This window comes from Microcaecilia unicolor, chromosome 5, assembly GCF_901765095.1.
Source record: "Microcaecilia unicolor chromosome 5, aMicUni1.1, whole genome shotgun sequence".
Taxonomy (NCBI): domain Eukaryota; kingdom Metazoa; phylum Chordata; class Amphibia; order Gymnophiona; family Siphonopidae; genus Microcaecilia; species Microcaecilia unicolor.
The window spans coordinates 52,000,612-52,012,912 of NC_044035.1; the positions used below are offsets into that span (position 1 = coordinate 52,000,612).

At 45.2% G+C, this 12,301-nt stretch overlaps 1 protein-coding gene across 2 annotated transcripts in view; it reads left to right on the plus strand.

Annotated features, from left to right (window-relative positions):
* Window positions 1–12,301, plus strand: part of LOC115471106 (M-phase inducer phosphatase 3-like) — a 48,505-nt gene that overhangs the window by 11,711 nt on the left and 24,493 nt on the right. For both annotated transcript variants that reach the window (XM_030204788.1, XM_030204789.1), the window contains exons 5-8: window positions 1,889–1,957; window positions 2,781–2,948; window positions 4,147–4,218; window positions 11,046–11,108. In XM_030204788.1, the coding sequence (XP_030060648.1) occupies window positions 1,889–1,957; window positions 2,781–2,948; window positions 4,147–4,218; window positions 11,046–11,108 (372 nt within the window). The remainder of the gene's footprint in view (window positions 1–1,888; window positions 1,958–2,780; window positions 2,949–4,146; window positions 4,219–11,045; window positions 11,109–12,301) is intronic.

Below are 12,301 nucleotides of genomic sequence, written 5' to 3' on the forward strand. Positions count from 1 at the left end.
CCAGCTCCGAGCTGGCGTTAGGGTTTGCGCCGATCATTGGGGAGGAATGGTGAGCCCTGTCCAGCATGCAGTTGCATGCTGGCAGGCCCCCGTTCCCCCCAAAGCAAACGCGAACAGGGGGCTGGAGGTCCGGTGGACCTCCGGTCCCCCCGACGATCTCACCCCCCCAAGTTCAGGAAGAGCTGGAGATCCGGTGGGTCTCCAGCCCCCCCGAACCCCCAGAAAATATTAAGTGGCCGCCACCACAAACCCTCTCCCACCCTCCCACCCAGCAAGCGACGGGGGGGCTGGGCGGGGCTACAAACCATGTAATAGGGCTCCCTTACATGGTCTGTAGCCCCGCCCCGTGCATCCCAGGATGCAATGGGCGGGGCTGGGCGCCGCCATTTTGCGATGTCGTCCACTGGAAGGGGAGGGAGGCAGGCTGCGTCCCTCCTCCAACTAAAGGTAGGGGGGGGGCCGGGAGGGGGGTTGTCACTACTTACTTCTACTCAGGCTAGACCACCAAGGATTGGTATACGCTGGGGGGGGGGGAGTTGGGGTGGCTTCGCTCGCTGGGTGGGAGGGTGGGAGAGGGTAGGGGGGCCGGGAGGGGGGTTGTCACTACTCCTACTGGACCACCAGGGATTGGTACAACAACGCGGGGGGGGAGTTGGGGTGGACCTCCAGCCCCCCCGCCCCCGTCGCTCGCTGGGTGGGAGGGTGGGAGGGGTTGGCCGGTGGCGGCAGCCACTTGATATTTTCTGGGGGTTCGGGGGGGCTGGAAACCCACCGGATCTCCAGCCCTCCCTGAACTTGGGGGGGCTGAGATCGTCGGGGGGACCGGAGGTCCGCCGGACCTCCAGCCCCTGTTTTGCCTTGCTTGGGGCAGTGGTAGTCAGGGCTTGGTGGTCCCATGGACCTCCAGCCCCTGTGTTTGACAGGTTTGGGCTTTTGACAGCCCAGACCTGTCAAACAAGTGCGGGAGAATTGTGCTGAGCGCATGCTCAGGTACAATTCTCCCACACTTCTACCCCTTGATCAGAGATAATAGCGCTGCTTAAATTTGCATGCATTATCTCTGATCATCGATGCAGAAAAGCCCTGCGCTGTTCCAGCGCTATTTTTAGAGCGCTGTTTGGAACAGCGCGGGGCTTTTAATCATGAGGGCCTAAGTGAAGAAATATTTTCTCTGGCTTGTTTTAATTTTACTACTTATTAGCTTCATTGTGTGCCCCCTAGTCCTAGTATTTTTGGAAAGAGTAAATAAGCAATTCACGTCTACCTATTCCACTCCATTCAGTATTTTATAGACCTTGATTGTATCTCCCCTCAGCCATCTTGAAGAGTCCTAGCAGCTTTAGTCTTTCATCATAGGGAAGTCACCCTTCTCTGTACCTTTTTCTAATTCTGCTATATCCTTTTTGAGATGCAGTAGCCAGAATTGCACACAGTATTTGAGGTGTGATCATACCATGGAGCTATACAAAGGCATTATAACATTCTCATTCCTTTCCTAATAATCCCTACTATTCTAGTTGCTTTCATAGCCACTGCTGCACACTGAGCAGAGGTTTTCAACATATCATCAGCAATGACACCTAGATCCTTTTCCTGGGCAGTGGCTCCTAATGTGGAACCTTGCATCAAGTAGCTATAGTTTGGATTCCTCTTTCCTATATGCAACACTTTGTTTAGTCCTTGATTCTATCCATTGACATCAGTGTTTCAGGTCCCATATTGCATCAGTATAGAGTTGTCAGAAAAATGACCTATAATTCACCCTACTGGAACTGGGTAACTTATGAGCTCTGGCAAGATCATGGAGGATCATGGGAAATTAAACTTCACCCAAGCACACTGAATTCAGAAATAATTTTCATGTTTTCCCTCTCTCTGTCTATTCAAGAGGAAATCCCTGGGAAGAGCCAAAGTGAAAGCAGAGGAGGAGAACAGGATTCCATTAGAAATAGGGAAGGTGAGTAACAGTGCTATCCTGAGACCACATTATATGTAACAAGGGTGCACTGCTGCTGGATGGAGCTGAGCCCAAAGGGGGATGGGGTACGTCCCACTCCTATCCATAGCCATGCCACTGATTGTAACCAAAGTAAATTAACTGGTGGCAGAAAGATGGGGTAGGGGGAGAGAGAGACAGGTGTCACCAGTGCCCTCAGAGCTCTGTATACTCTTCCTATTCTCTGTGGATTGGCCTTCAGTTGGCAAGAGGGGTCAATGAGCAGCACTTCTTACCTGCTTCTTCTCCCTGCAGTTAGCAATCAAGGATCCTCTTTGCTTACCCAATGCCCTCTTAACCTCCATTATTGTTTGTTTTAGCTTTCACCACCCACTCTGAGAGGGAATTCCACATTTCTACCACTCTTTTGTGAATAAATATTCCCTGACCCTTCTCCTGGACCTACATCTTGGGATCTCCATATTGCAGTCTCTTATTTCAAGAACAAGGATAGGCAATTACAGTCCTCAAGTGCCACAAGCCTGTTGAATTGTATTTATTTTGCTCACTCCTTGTCTTTAGTAGTTGTGATACAAAATGCAATACAAAATGAAAATGCCTGCAATGCATTTGCATGCACTGCCTCCAAGAACAGAAGTGGACCACCCCTGTTCTAGACCATTATTCGCCTTGAAATAGGTTTGCTTCTTGTTCATTTCTAGTACCTTTCGGCCAAGGAGGAGGAACTTGGGATCCAATACCAGAGCCCTTGATGATACCACAGTTCTAATCATTTTCCATAAAGCTTTCTCTTTACTTCCAATGACTATTTTCCTTTCACCAGAAAAAATCGCGGATGAAGCTTTCTGATCTCTTCCAGCACCATGAGCTTCTGCAGGCTGAGAACGAGAAGAAGTTTCGGAGTAAGAAGAAACCAGACTTACATGACAGAGGGAAACAAAGCTTTATGAGGAATGCTAGACAGTTCCCGGAACCAGGAGCACTCCTGCCTGTAAGTACGACGCATACATGCAGAAGACCTCAGAGAGCGCCCCCTCCAGACACCGAACAGATTGCTTGCATCTCTATGCCACAAGGAACACTTATCAAGTCTTTCTTTAAACATAAACCACTTATTTAGCTTTTTTTTGTAGGAGTGATAATACAGTTGGCTAATTTTCAAAGCACAGACTTACAAAGCTACAGAGGTTACTATGCAACTTTGTAAGTCTAAGTCCTTTGAAAATATACCTCAGTATAAACTGAAAATATCATCAATTAATCATACTTCAGATAAAAGAAAAGTAACAAGTCAGTCGTAAATAAAAATTACTAAATGAAACACATTAGAGAAATGTCCCAAAGTCTTGCTCCATTCAAGGCAAAGAAACCAGAGGTGGCGATAAGGAGCTGGAAGAGAGAGAGTATGTGGTGATACTGTAGGTCATACACTTGCTTTCTATTTTACCTTCAGTTCTACTAAATTTCCAGGCTACAAAAATAGACAAATATTCTGTCTGTGTCACTTTACTTATGCAGAAAACAAAGAGAAATATTTAGGCAGCTCTGAGTCTAGTTTAAGTTACTCCTTAGATTTACATCTCGTACACGTCCGGCTTTCACAGACTAGAGGCCACTGTGCATCTATTTAGCTCCTATCGCCCAACACCCACGGCTGCATACACACATTCATCATGCATGCATGCATAGCTTCACATGCAACTGCTCAAGGGGACACATTCCAGATGTGCAAATCTGCCCTACTGTGAACAGACAAAATGTATTTGGCAGATGATGCCTGACATGAGCCATGGCACATGAAACAGAAAGTGTAACTTGCCTCACTTGAATTCACTCCCACTTTGCATCTATAACGTGTTGAGGCTGAATATGGGAATAGCACAGCTGTGTACTATGAGGTTACAATAATGTATCCTGACATCAACCTGCAGATCCAGGTTCGATTTCCCCCAACTCCCATTATCACTCAGCCTATGACCTTGAACAATTGAAGGGCTTATTTTCAAAACCCTCTAAGTCCAATGCAACTAATTTGGGCTTAGTGGGTTTTAGAAATAAGCCCTTAACCTTTTTATGCTCTAGATTCAACTGTATAATCAGTGGGGAAGGAGGTTTAATAGTGCTCAATATCACATGGTTCTTTACAGATAGGATTCATTTCACTTTCTCTCTACTATTGGTTTCATTAGGTAAAATTCAACATTGGGCAGATTCCAGATTCAGAAACTGAAGATGAAAATTTGATTGGGGATTTCTCCAAAGTAAGTTGATAAGAGTTCTCTGGAATGGGCAGCTTTTCTTTGGTTCACATCCTGCTCATTAAGACGTAACTATGTGCTGCCCACCTGTCCCAGTTTTTGGGCCCCAAATGATGGGGCAGGGCAGTGGCGTCGCGAGGGCAGCTGACACCCGGGGCGGGTCACCGCTGCGCACCCCCCCCCCCCCGGGTGCAGCGCGACGCACCCTCCCCCCTCCGTAGCGCAACACCCCCCGCCCCGCCCGCGAGAACATACCTGGAAGGCGGTGAGGGGCGGGTGGGAGGGCCAATCCGCCGAGAGCACGCCGCTGGGGGGGTGTCGGCGCCTCGCTGGTTCCTTGCTCTCTCTGCCCTGGAACAGGAAGTAACCTGTTCTGGGGCAGAGAGAGCAAGGAACCAGCAAGGCGCCAACACCCCCCAGCGGCGTGCACCCGGGGCGGACCGCCCGCCCCCCTTCCTACGCCACTGGGGCAGGGAGTATTAGGGATATTTATCCAGGCCACAGGGCTCAGGATGGGAGAATTAGATATTAGGAAAGAACAAGAGGGTCATGGCCTGTGTCCCAGTGGAGCCTTGTAGTAGCCCAGAATGTCGTCATATTAAGGGGGTAATTCTTTATCTGTGCACATATAATTAGGCATCCAGATTAGATATGATTAGAGATTCAGCTTTTTTAATCTTGTCCCAGCACTTTGGAATTCATTACCTCAATATCTTAGGGATGAATTAAATTTTAAGAAGTTTAAGGTGGGGTTAAACCATATATGGGTCAATATTCAGTGCACAGTGGTGAGTGGCTTAAAAGCCACTTCCAGCTGTGGGTCAACTTAACCCTGGATATTCAATGCTGGAGAATGCACAGCTTTGGGCATTAAATATCCAGGTATGACCTCTGACCTGGAAGTTAACCAATTCAGACCACTACCCAGTTAACTCACCGCATAAATTTAGGACAGCTGTTTTACTGTCCTAATTTTATGCGGTTTCTTAGCCAGTTAGCGGTCTGAAAATTGCTGCTAATTGGCTAGGTTTCTGCTCTGTACTAACTCCACCTACAGACCACCCACAAACTAGGTGGGTTCAGAATAGGCAGTTAGTGCCACTGAATATCCTCGGATGGCCCTGCACAAGTGATTTAAATGTCCAGGAGCCTCTCCTGGCCATTTAAATCATTTTGACTAGCAACCCCATACTGTTTTTCTAGGGTATTTAAATAGGCAATTCAGAGCAAAATGGTTGGATTTATGCTAGGTGGAGGGAGGTGAACTGTTGGACAGAAAGGAAGAATATTTATTTATTGTGTTATATTATGTAATTTTGTTTGTTTAGATTTTAAATTTTGAATGTAATGTGTTTTATTGGTTGCATTAGTTTGTAAACTGCTTTGATTTTTATTTTGAAAGGACGTAGAGCAAATGTTTTAATAAAAATAAACCTGGTAGGAGTCTATTCTACAAAGGACAGTAGATGCCTTTACAGAATACAAGCATAACCAGGTCTATACATGTGTACGTGGTTAAGCGTGAGACGCATGCCAGCCATTCAGTAGTGTAAATGTGTGTGTCTAGTTGCAGGACATAACTTATAGCATTTTATGGTTCAATAAATTTATTGGAGAAATCATAAAACCTCAGTAACATACAGATGACTCTGCGTAGTTATCTAACACTGCAATCTTAATGCTTCCAACAATAATGCTCATTACACTGCACACAACAGCAAAGGTCTCATCGTGTTCTGGTCTTTCTAATTGTCTCTCCAATTCTTTTTTTACATTTTCTCCCACTAAGCTCCTCCCCCCTCTACTCCCACCCCTTCCAACAACCCCCCTCCCTATTTCAGTCTTCAGTCACAGTCACTTATAGCATTTTATAAATTAGACATGTAACTGTGCACTCTACCAAGAGTCCGCTCATGGGTACACTCACCTGCAAACTACACACTCAAAGATATGAACAGAGTTACAGAATAATATCTAGGTGCATATCTGGCATTTATGTGGGTATGTGTACTCATATGCCAGTGTTCTAGTAATTTTTTTGCATAATCAGTGCATAAACATTAGCACCTTCTTTATAGAATTACCCCTAATTTATCAGTCCAAGAAAGCAGCCGGGCAACCAATCCGCAAACTGTAAGATGGCAACAGAAACAAGCAGATCAGATGAAAAGTCAAACAGAGCTTTATTAGTGACATGCAAACCAAAAAAATACCCAACAAAGGCCATGTTTCACCCAAGCATGGGCTGCCTCAGGGGCTAGGTGGTGTTCCAAAGGCACATCACCACCTTGCTTTTGCACTGTGTACAAAAAAGTACAATACATTTTATGCTGCTTATCCCAGAAATAAGCAATGGATTTTCCCCAAGTCCATTTTAATAATGGTCTATGGACTTTTCCTTTAGGAATCTATCCAAACCTTTTTTAAACACCGCTAAGCTAACCGCCTTTACCACATTCTCTGGCAACGAATTCTAGAGTTTAATTACATGTTGAGTGAAGAAACATTTTCTCTGATTCGTTTTAAATTTACTACTTTGTAGCTTCATCGCATGCCCCCTAGTCCTAGTATTTTTTGGAAAGAGTAAACAAGCGATTCATGTCTACCTGTTCCACTCCACTCATTATTATATAGACCTCTATCATATCTCCCCTCAGCCTTCTTTTCTCCAATCTGAAAAGCCCTAGCCGCTTCAGCCTTTCCTCATAGCGAAGTCGTCCCATCCCCTTAATCATTTTCACCAACCTTCTCTGCACCTTTTCTAATTCCAATATGGGGCTCATTTTCAAAAGAGAAAAACGTCCAAAAGTGACATGTCTGCATTTGGACGTTTATCTTACAAAAACGCCCAAATCAGTATTTTTCAAACCTCTTTTTAGACGTTTTTCTCTGAAGTCCATCAGAAGGACATCTAACTATCAAGGGGGCATGCCAGGTGGGACTTGGGCGTTCCTAAGACCATAATGGAACAAAACAAAAACGTCCAGGACTAAAACTTAGACGTTTTGAGCTAGACCTGTTTTTATAATGAATAAGCTGTAGTGGGAATTGAACCATGTTGCTATCCTTACATGAAAGGGCAAGCATCCAGGGGCGTAGCTAGGTGAAGCAATGGGAGCATGGGCCCCCACAGATTTAGCCCTGGCCCCCCTACTTTCACTCCCCCCCCCGCTGCCGACCCTCCCTTACCACACTCGACCCCCCCTCCCGCCGCCAACCCTCCCCCGCTGCCACCATCAGGTACCTTTGCAGGCGGGGGTCCCCAACCCCCGCCAGCCGAAGTCCTCTTCAGCGCCGGTCTCCGGCGCGTTGCTGATCTGGATTCTGTTTCTGTGAGTCCTGACGTCCTGTACGTAGGAACGTCCATCTCCCACTCCTTGTTTGCTCCTGTTTGTACTTCATGGGATCTCAGCGTTCCTCTGCCTAGGCAGATCCATGTTGAGATCCTACTTCTCACCTGGAGCACTCCTCCACTTCATGGTTACTGCTGAACTGGCAGAAAACTCTCCTTGGTTTAGTACACCCCCTCTCCACATGGGTACTGGCAGGGGTAGAGGCAACCAAAGACCATGTGCTCAGTGCAACCATAACTTTTATAAATTCCCAAACTTCACTCCTACTGTCATTCAACAAACAAAAACATTTCCCCTAAAGCTGGGCTTCCCATTTTGCCTTTCTAACCAGCTTCCCTCCACCCAGTTACTCTAGGGAGGGGCTGCTCAACAGTCTAGTAGTCCCCATTATAATGGGGGATTACATATAAATAACAACCCCCTTTCCCCCCCAACAAAAAAACAACAACATAGAAACCTTTTGTTAGCAGAGCCTCAAGAAGCTGGAGAGAATCTGTGCTCTGCTACTTCCCTCCAATATACAAAGTATACATAACCCCCCCCCCCCCCCCCGAACTTCCCCATACCCTCTCCTTCCCCCCTATTCCCAACCCTTATCACCACTCCAACGCAATCAGACTTCAATAGCTCAGAAAACCCTATCCTAATGCAGACCTAATTTTACAGCTGTCTGGAAGGTCCTCCAAGAACATTTACAACTGAACTGCTTGCTCTCAGGGATAGGGAGTATAGGTAAGGGTTTTATAAATTATCTGGAAATCGGAATGACAAGTGTGGTGATTAAATCTGCAGATGACACAAAACCATTCAAAGTTGTTAAAGCACATGTGGACTGTGAAAAATTGCATGGAGACCTTAGGAAATTGGAAGACTGGACATCCATATGGCAGATGAAATTTAATGTGGACAAATGCAAAGAGATGCACATTAGGAAGAATAATCTGAATCATAGTTACCTGATGCTAGGGTCCACCTTGGGAGTCAGCACCCAAGAAAAAGATCTAGGTGTCATTGTAGACAATATGCTGAAATCTTCTTGCCCAGTGTGCGGGGGCAGTCAAAAAAGCATACAGGATGCTAGGAATTATTAGGAAAGGGATGCAAAATAAGACCAAGAATATTATAATGCCTCTGTATTGCTCCATGGTGTGACCTCACCTTGAGTACTGCATTCAATTCCGGTCGTTGTATCTCAAAAAAGATATAGCAGAATTAGAAAAGATCCATAGAAGAGTGACCAAAATGATAAAGGGGATTGAACTCTCATATGAGGAAAGGCTTAAGAGGTTAGGGCTCTTCAGCTTGGAAAAGAGACGGCTGAGGGGATTGTGATTGAGGTTTACAAAATCCTGAGTGGTGTAGAATGAGTAGAAGTGAATCAATTTTTTATTATTTCAAAAAGACGGACACTCAAGGAAGCTACATGGAAATACTTTTAAAACACATAGGAGGAAATATTTGTTTCACTCAACGAATAGTTAAGCTCTGGAACTCATTGCTGGAGGATGTGGTAACAGCAGTTAGTGTATCTGGGTTTAAAAAAGGTTTGGACCAGTTCCTGAAGGAAAAGTCCATTGTCTGCTATTGAATTAGACATGAGGAAGGCACTGCTTATCCTGGGACTGGTAGCATGGAAACTTGCTACTATTTGGGTTTCTGCCAGATACTTGTGACCTGGATTGGCCACTGTTGGAAACAGGATACTGAGCTGGATGGACCATTGGTGTGACGCAGTATGACATGTTTTTATGTTCCTTGTTCCTGAGCTCACCCTGTAAAGAATGAGGTAATAGAGGTTGGGACTTTTACCTTTTCATTTTTCTCCCCAAATCTTTTATGTAACCCCTTTGGGACTAACTTCACCTGCTTAGTGAGAGGCAGGCTACATATTTTGTAAAAATGTCAAGCCAATAAATCTATGTGAATCTGAAATTAAAGCTGAGGAAACAATGATTTGAACCTAGATGGAGAAGAAGCAGAGTGAACAGAGGGAGGAGGTTTCAGAGATGGAGAAAGGAGGGAAAAGAAACACTGATGGAAGAAAATAACAGTGGAAACATAAATAGGAAGAAAATAAATACAGCACATTACTACATTAGCATATACTGATGTCATTAACACCGTTTGTGCTCAAATTTGTATTTTCACCATAGATTTCTAAAACAATTTTAAAACACAGAAAAAAATGGGTTAATGCAAATTATTAGTGAATAGGCCTGGTTGTAAACATCATGCATTGATGCGTGTTAGCATGTGCTAATGCAATTTTGCATATCTAGCCCCACAATTGAGAGCGAACGGAACAAGAGGAACGTAAGGAGCAATGAACACTTGCACATTACAGGGATGACTTTTGCTGACAAGCAAGAAACATTTGCTTGAGATCTTTGTATTGACTATAAAAATTAATTGGAAGACAACATAGAGATGAAGAAAGGTGAAGCATGCATGTGCACAATGAGGATTAGGTATGAGAAGACAGGTGGGCAGAAGAGCTAAGAATGAGGTGTCAGGAAAGAAAAGAGATGAGAATTAACTGAGGGTCCAATGCTCAAAAGTTATACATGGGTGCTAAGAGACCATTAGCGCTGTACTAGCGCCCGCATTTATCTGCTAAGAATGTTCAGAGGCCTGGAACATGGGAACAAATGAGCGCAAAGATGAACAATGCAAGTAGCATGCTAAAATAGTCAAGCTCATGTTAATGAGGTCATTTTGTATTCCTCCCCAAAGCTCAGAAAAGAGCACCTGAAACAAAACTGCCTTACCGCTGCAAAAAAATAATGCCAGGTTGGAGCAGGCATTAGGGTGTTGGAAGAGAGAATTTCTCATGATTCTCATGCTTCTCTCATGAGTCTCTCTTCAAAATCTGCCAGCAAAAGGAAGCCCGTGCAAGCCTTAAGCACTGAGAAACAGCAAACCCAAGTGAAAACACACATTGGCATTGGTTTCCTGCATCTAGATATAAGCGTCCAAGCTAAAAAAATAAAACTAAAAATGCTTATGTTTAGGAAACAGAAAACAGACGCCAATGTGGATTTCACGTTCAGGTTTCACCAGGCGCATGCGCATGGGAGCCGAGCTTCACAGAATTCTTCTGTGCATGCGCCAAGCACAATTTGCATCTCATTAATGTTAAGCATTAAGCATTGTTCTTCTGCATTGTTCTGGTGGTATTTTTACAGAGCTATTCGGAACAGCGCCAGAGTTTTGAGCTGAGTGACTGAGGCTTCCCTTCAGTTTCTTTACCCTTTCACACCCAGGGGCAGAATTACGTATAAACTTGACAAATTACAGTTTAGGGCCTCGTGCTTCACTAGCATGGAACTATTAAACCTAAAATTTACTTCTGACTTAGTCAAGGGAAGCCTCTTAAAACAGCTTAGGAGCCACAATACACATAAATCCAGCCCTGATCACATCCCATGTACAGCTCCTGTTTCATTATTCATATTTGTTTTTCCCCATATTTACCAGACCTACTGCCTACCAGTGGAAGATGGAAAACATCAGGATCTTAAGTATATCAGCTCAGCCACTGTAAGTAAACCAGCTACTCTGCCCTGCTCATTTTTTTCTGGCCTTCCTCCTGTCCTGGCAAGCCACGTGATGGGCCAGTTTGGAGTTATTTCTTCCACTGGGAGTGTGTGTACAGCAATATGAAGCAGAAGGTCACTAAGACAGATAGGCTGAAGTCTGGCATTGAAAGAAGTTTATCACCCAGCCGGAGGTGAGTTGGAAGATCTGAACATGCTATAGTGCCCAGAGGTTGACTGACCATTCAGGCAACCAGTCAGTGCCCAAGGGCCCAGAGTGGGGTTCTTCTTGCCCCGAAGAAGCCACTAGATCACTAGGGCCCTTCAAAGTAAGACCAGGAATGGTCCACTGAGGCTCCGGGGACTGTAGTGTACAGAGGGAGGCAGCAGCTGTGGTGGTAGAGGGACTGTTGTGTGTGGGAGGGGGCCCCAATGACCTTTACTTCCCAGGGGCCCAGATTACTGTCAGTCTACCCCTGATAGTGCCTATGCTTGAAACTGCTCTAAAACACTAGGGTCTGTCTGAGTCTCAAGCAGACTTTGACTTCTAAGATAGATTACTGCCTGAAACTGCCTCCTGGTGGTCTACCTAGGGCAGTGCTTCTCAACACATTTGGCACATTTAAAGGCTCATTTTCAAAGCATATAGACTTACAAAGTTACATATGTTACTATTAGCACTGCATTTTAATTAAAATTTTTAATTGCAATTAAGTCTGGGCATAGCCAGCTGTTCATGGGGGGGCACACATTTCCTCCCCCCCCAACACACATACCTTTGCTGGTGGGGATGCCAAAGCTAGTCAAAGAAATCCACTACCAAAGCATCCCCCTTCTTTCTTGTGCTGCCTCAGGAATCAGGAAGTCAACAAGGTGCCTCCAGCTGCCAATGCCAGCACTCCCCGAGCATGCTCAGTTCATGCACGAATTAAGCATGCTTGGGGAGTGCAAGCGTTGATGGCTGGAGGCACCCCACTGATTTCCTTGCTCCTGAAGCAGTACTAGGAGGAAGGGCGTGACTCAGGCAGCGTATTTCTTCGATGCGGGGCTTCAGCTATCCACTAGCCATTAAATAGGTACTGTGGCTTTGGAAGGAGCCTTCACCTTCTGTCTCTCATGTGCCCCCTCTGTGCCTTCACCCATTCTCTCTCTTTCTTTCTCTCTCTCTCTAATGTACCAACTCAAAATATACAGAAG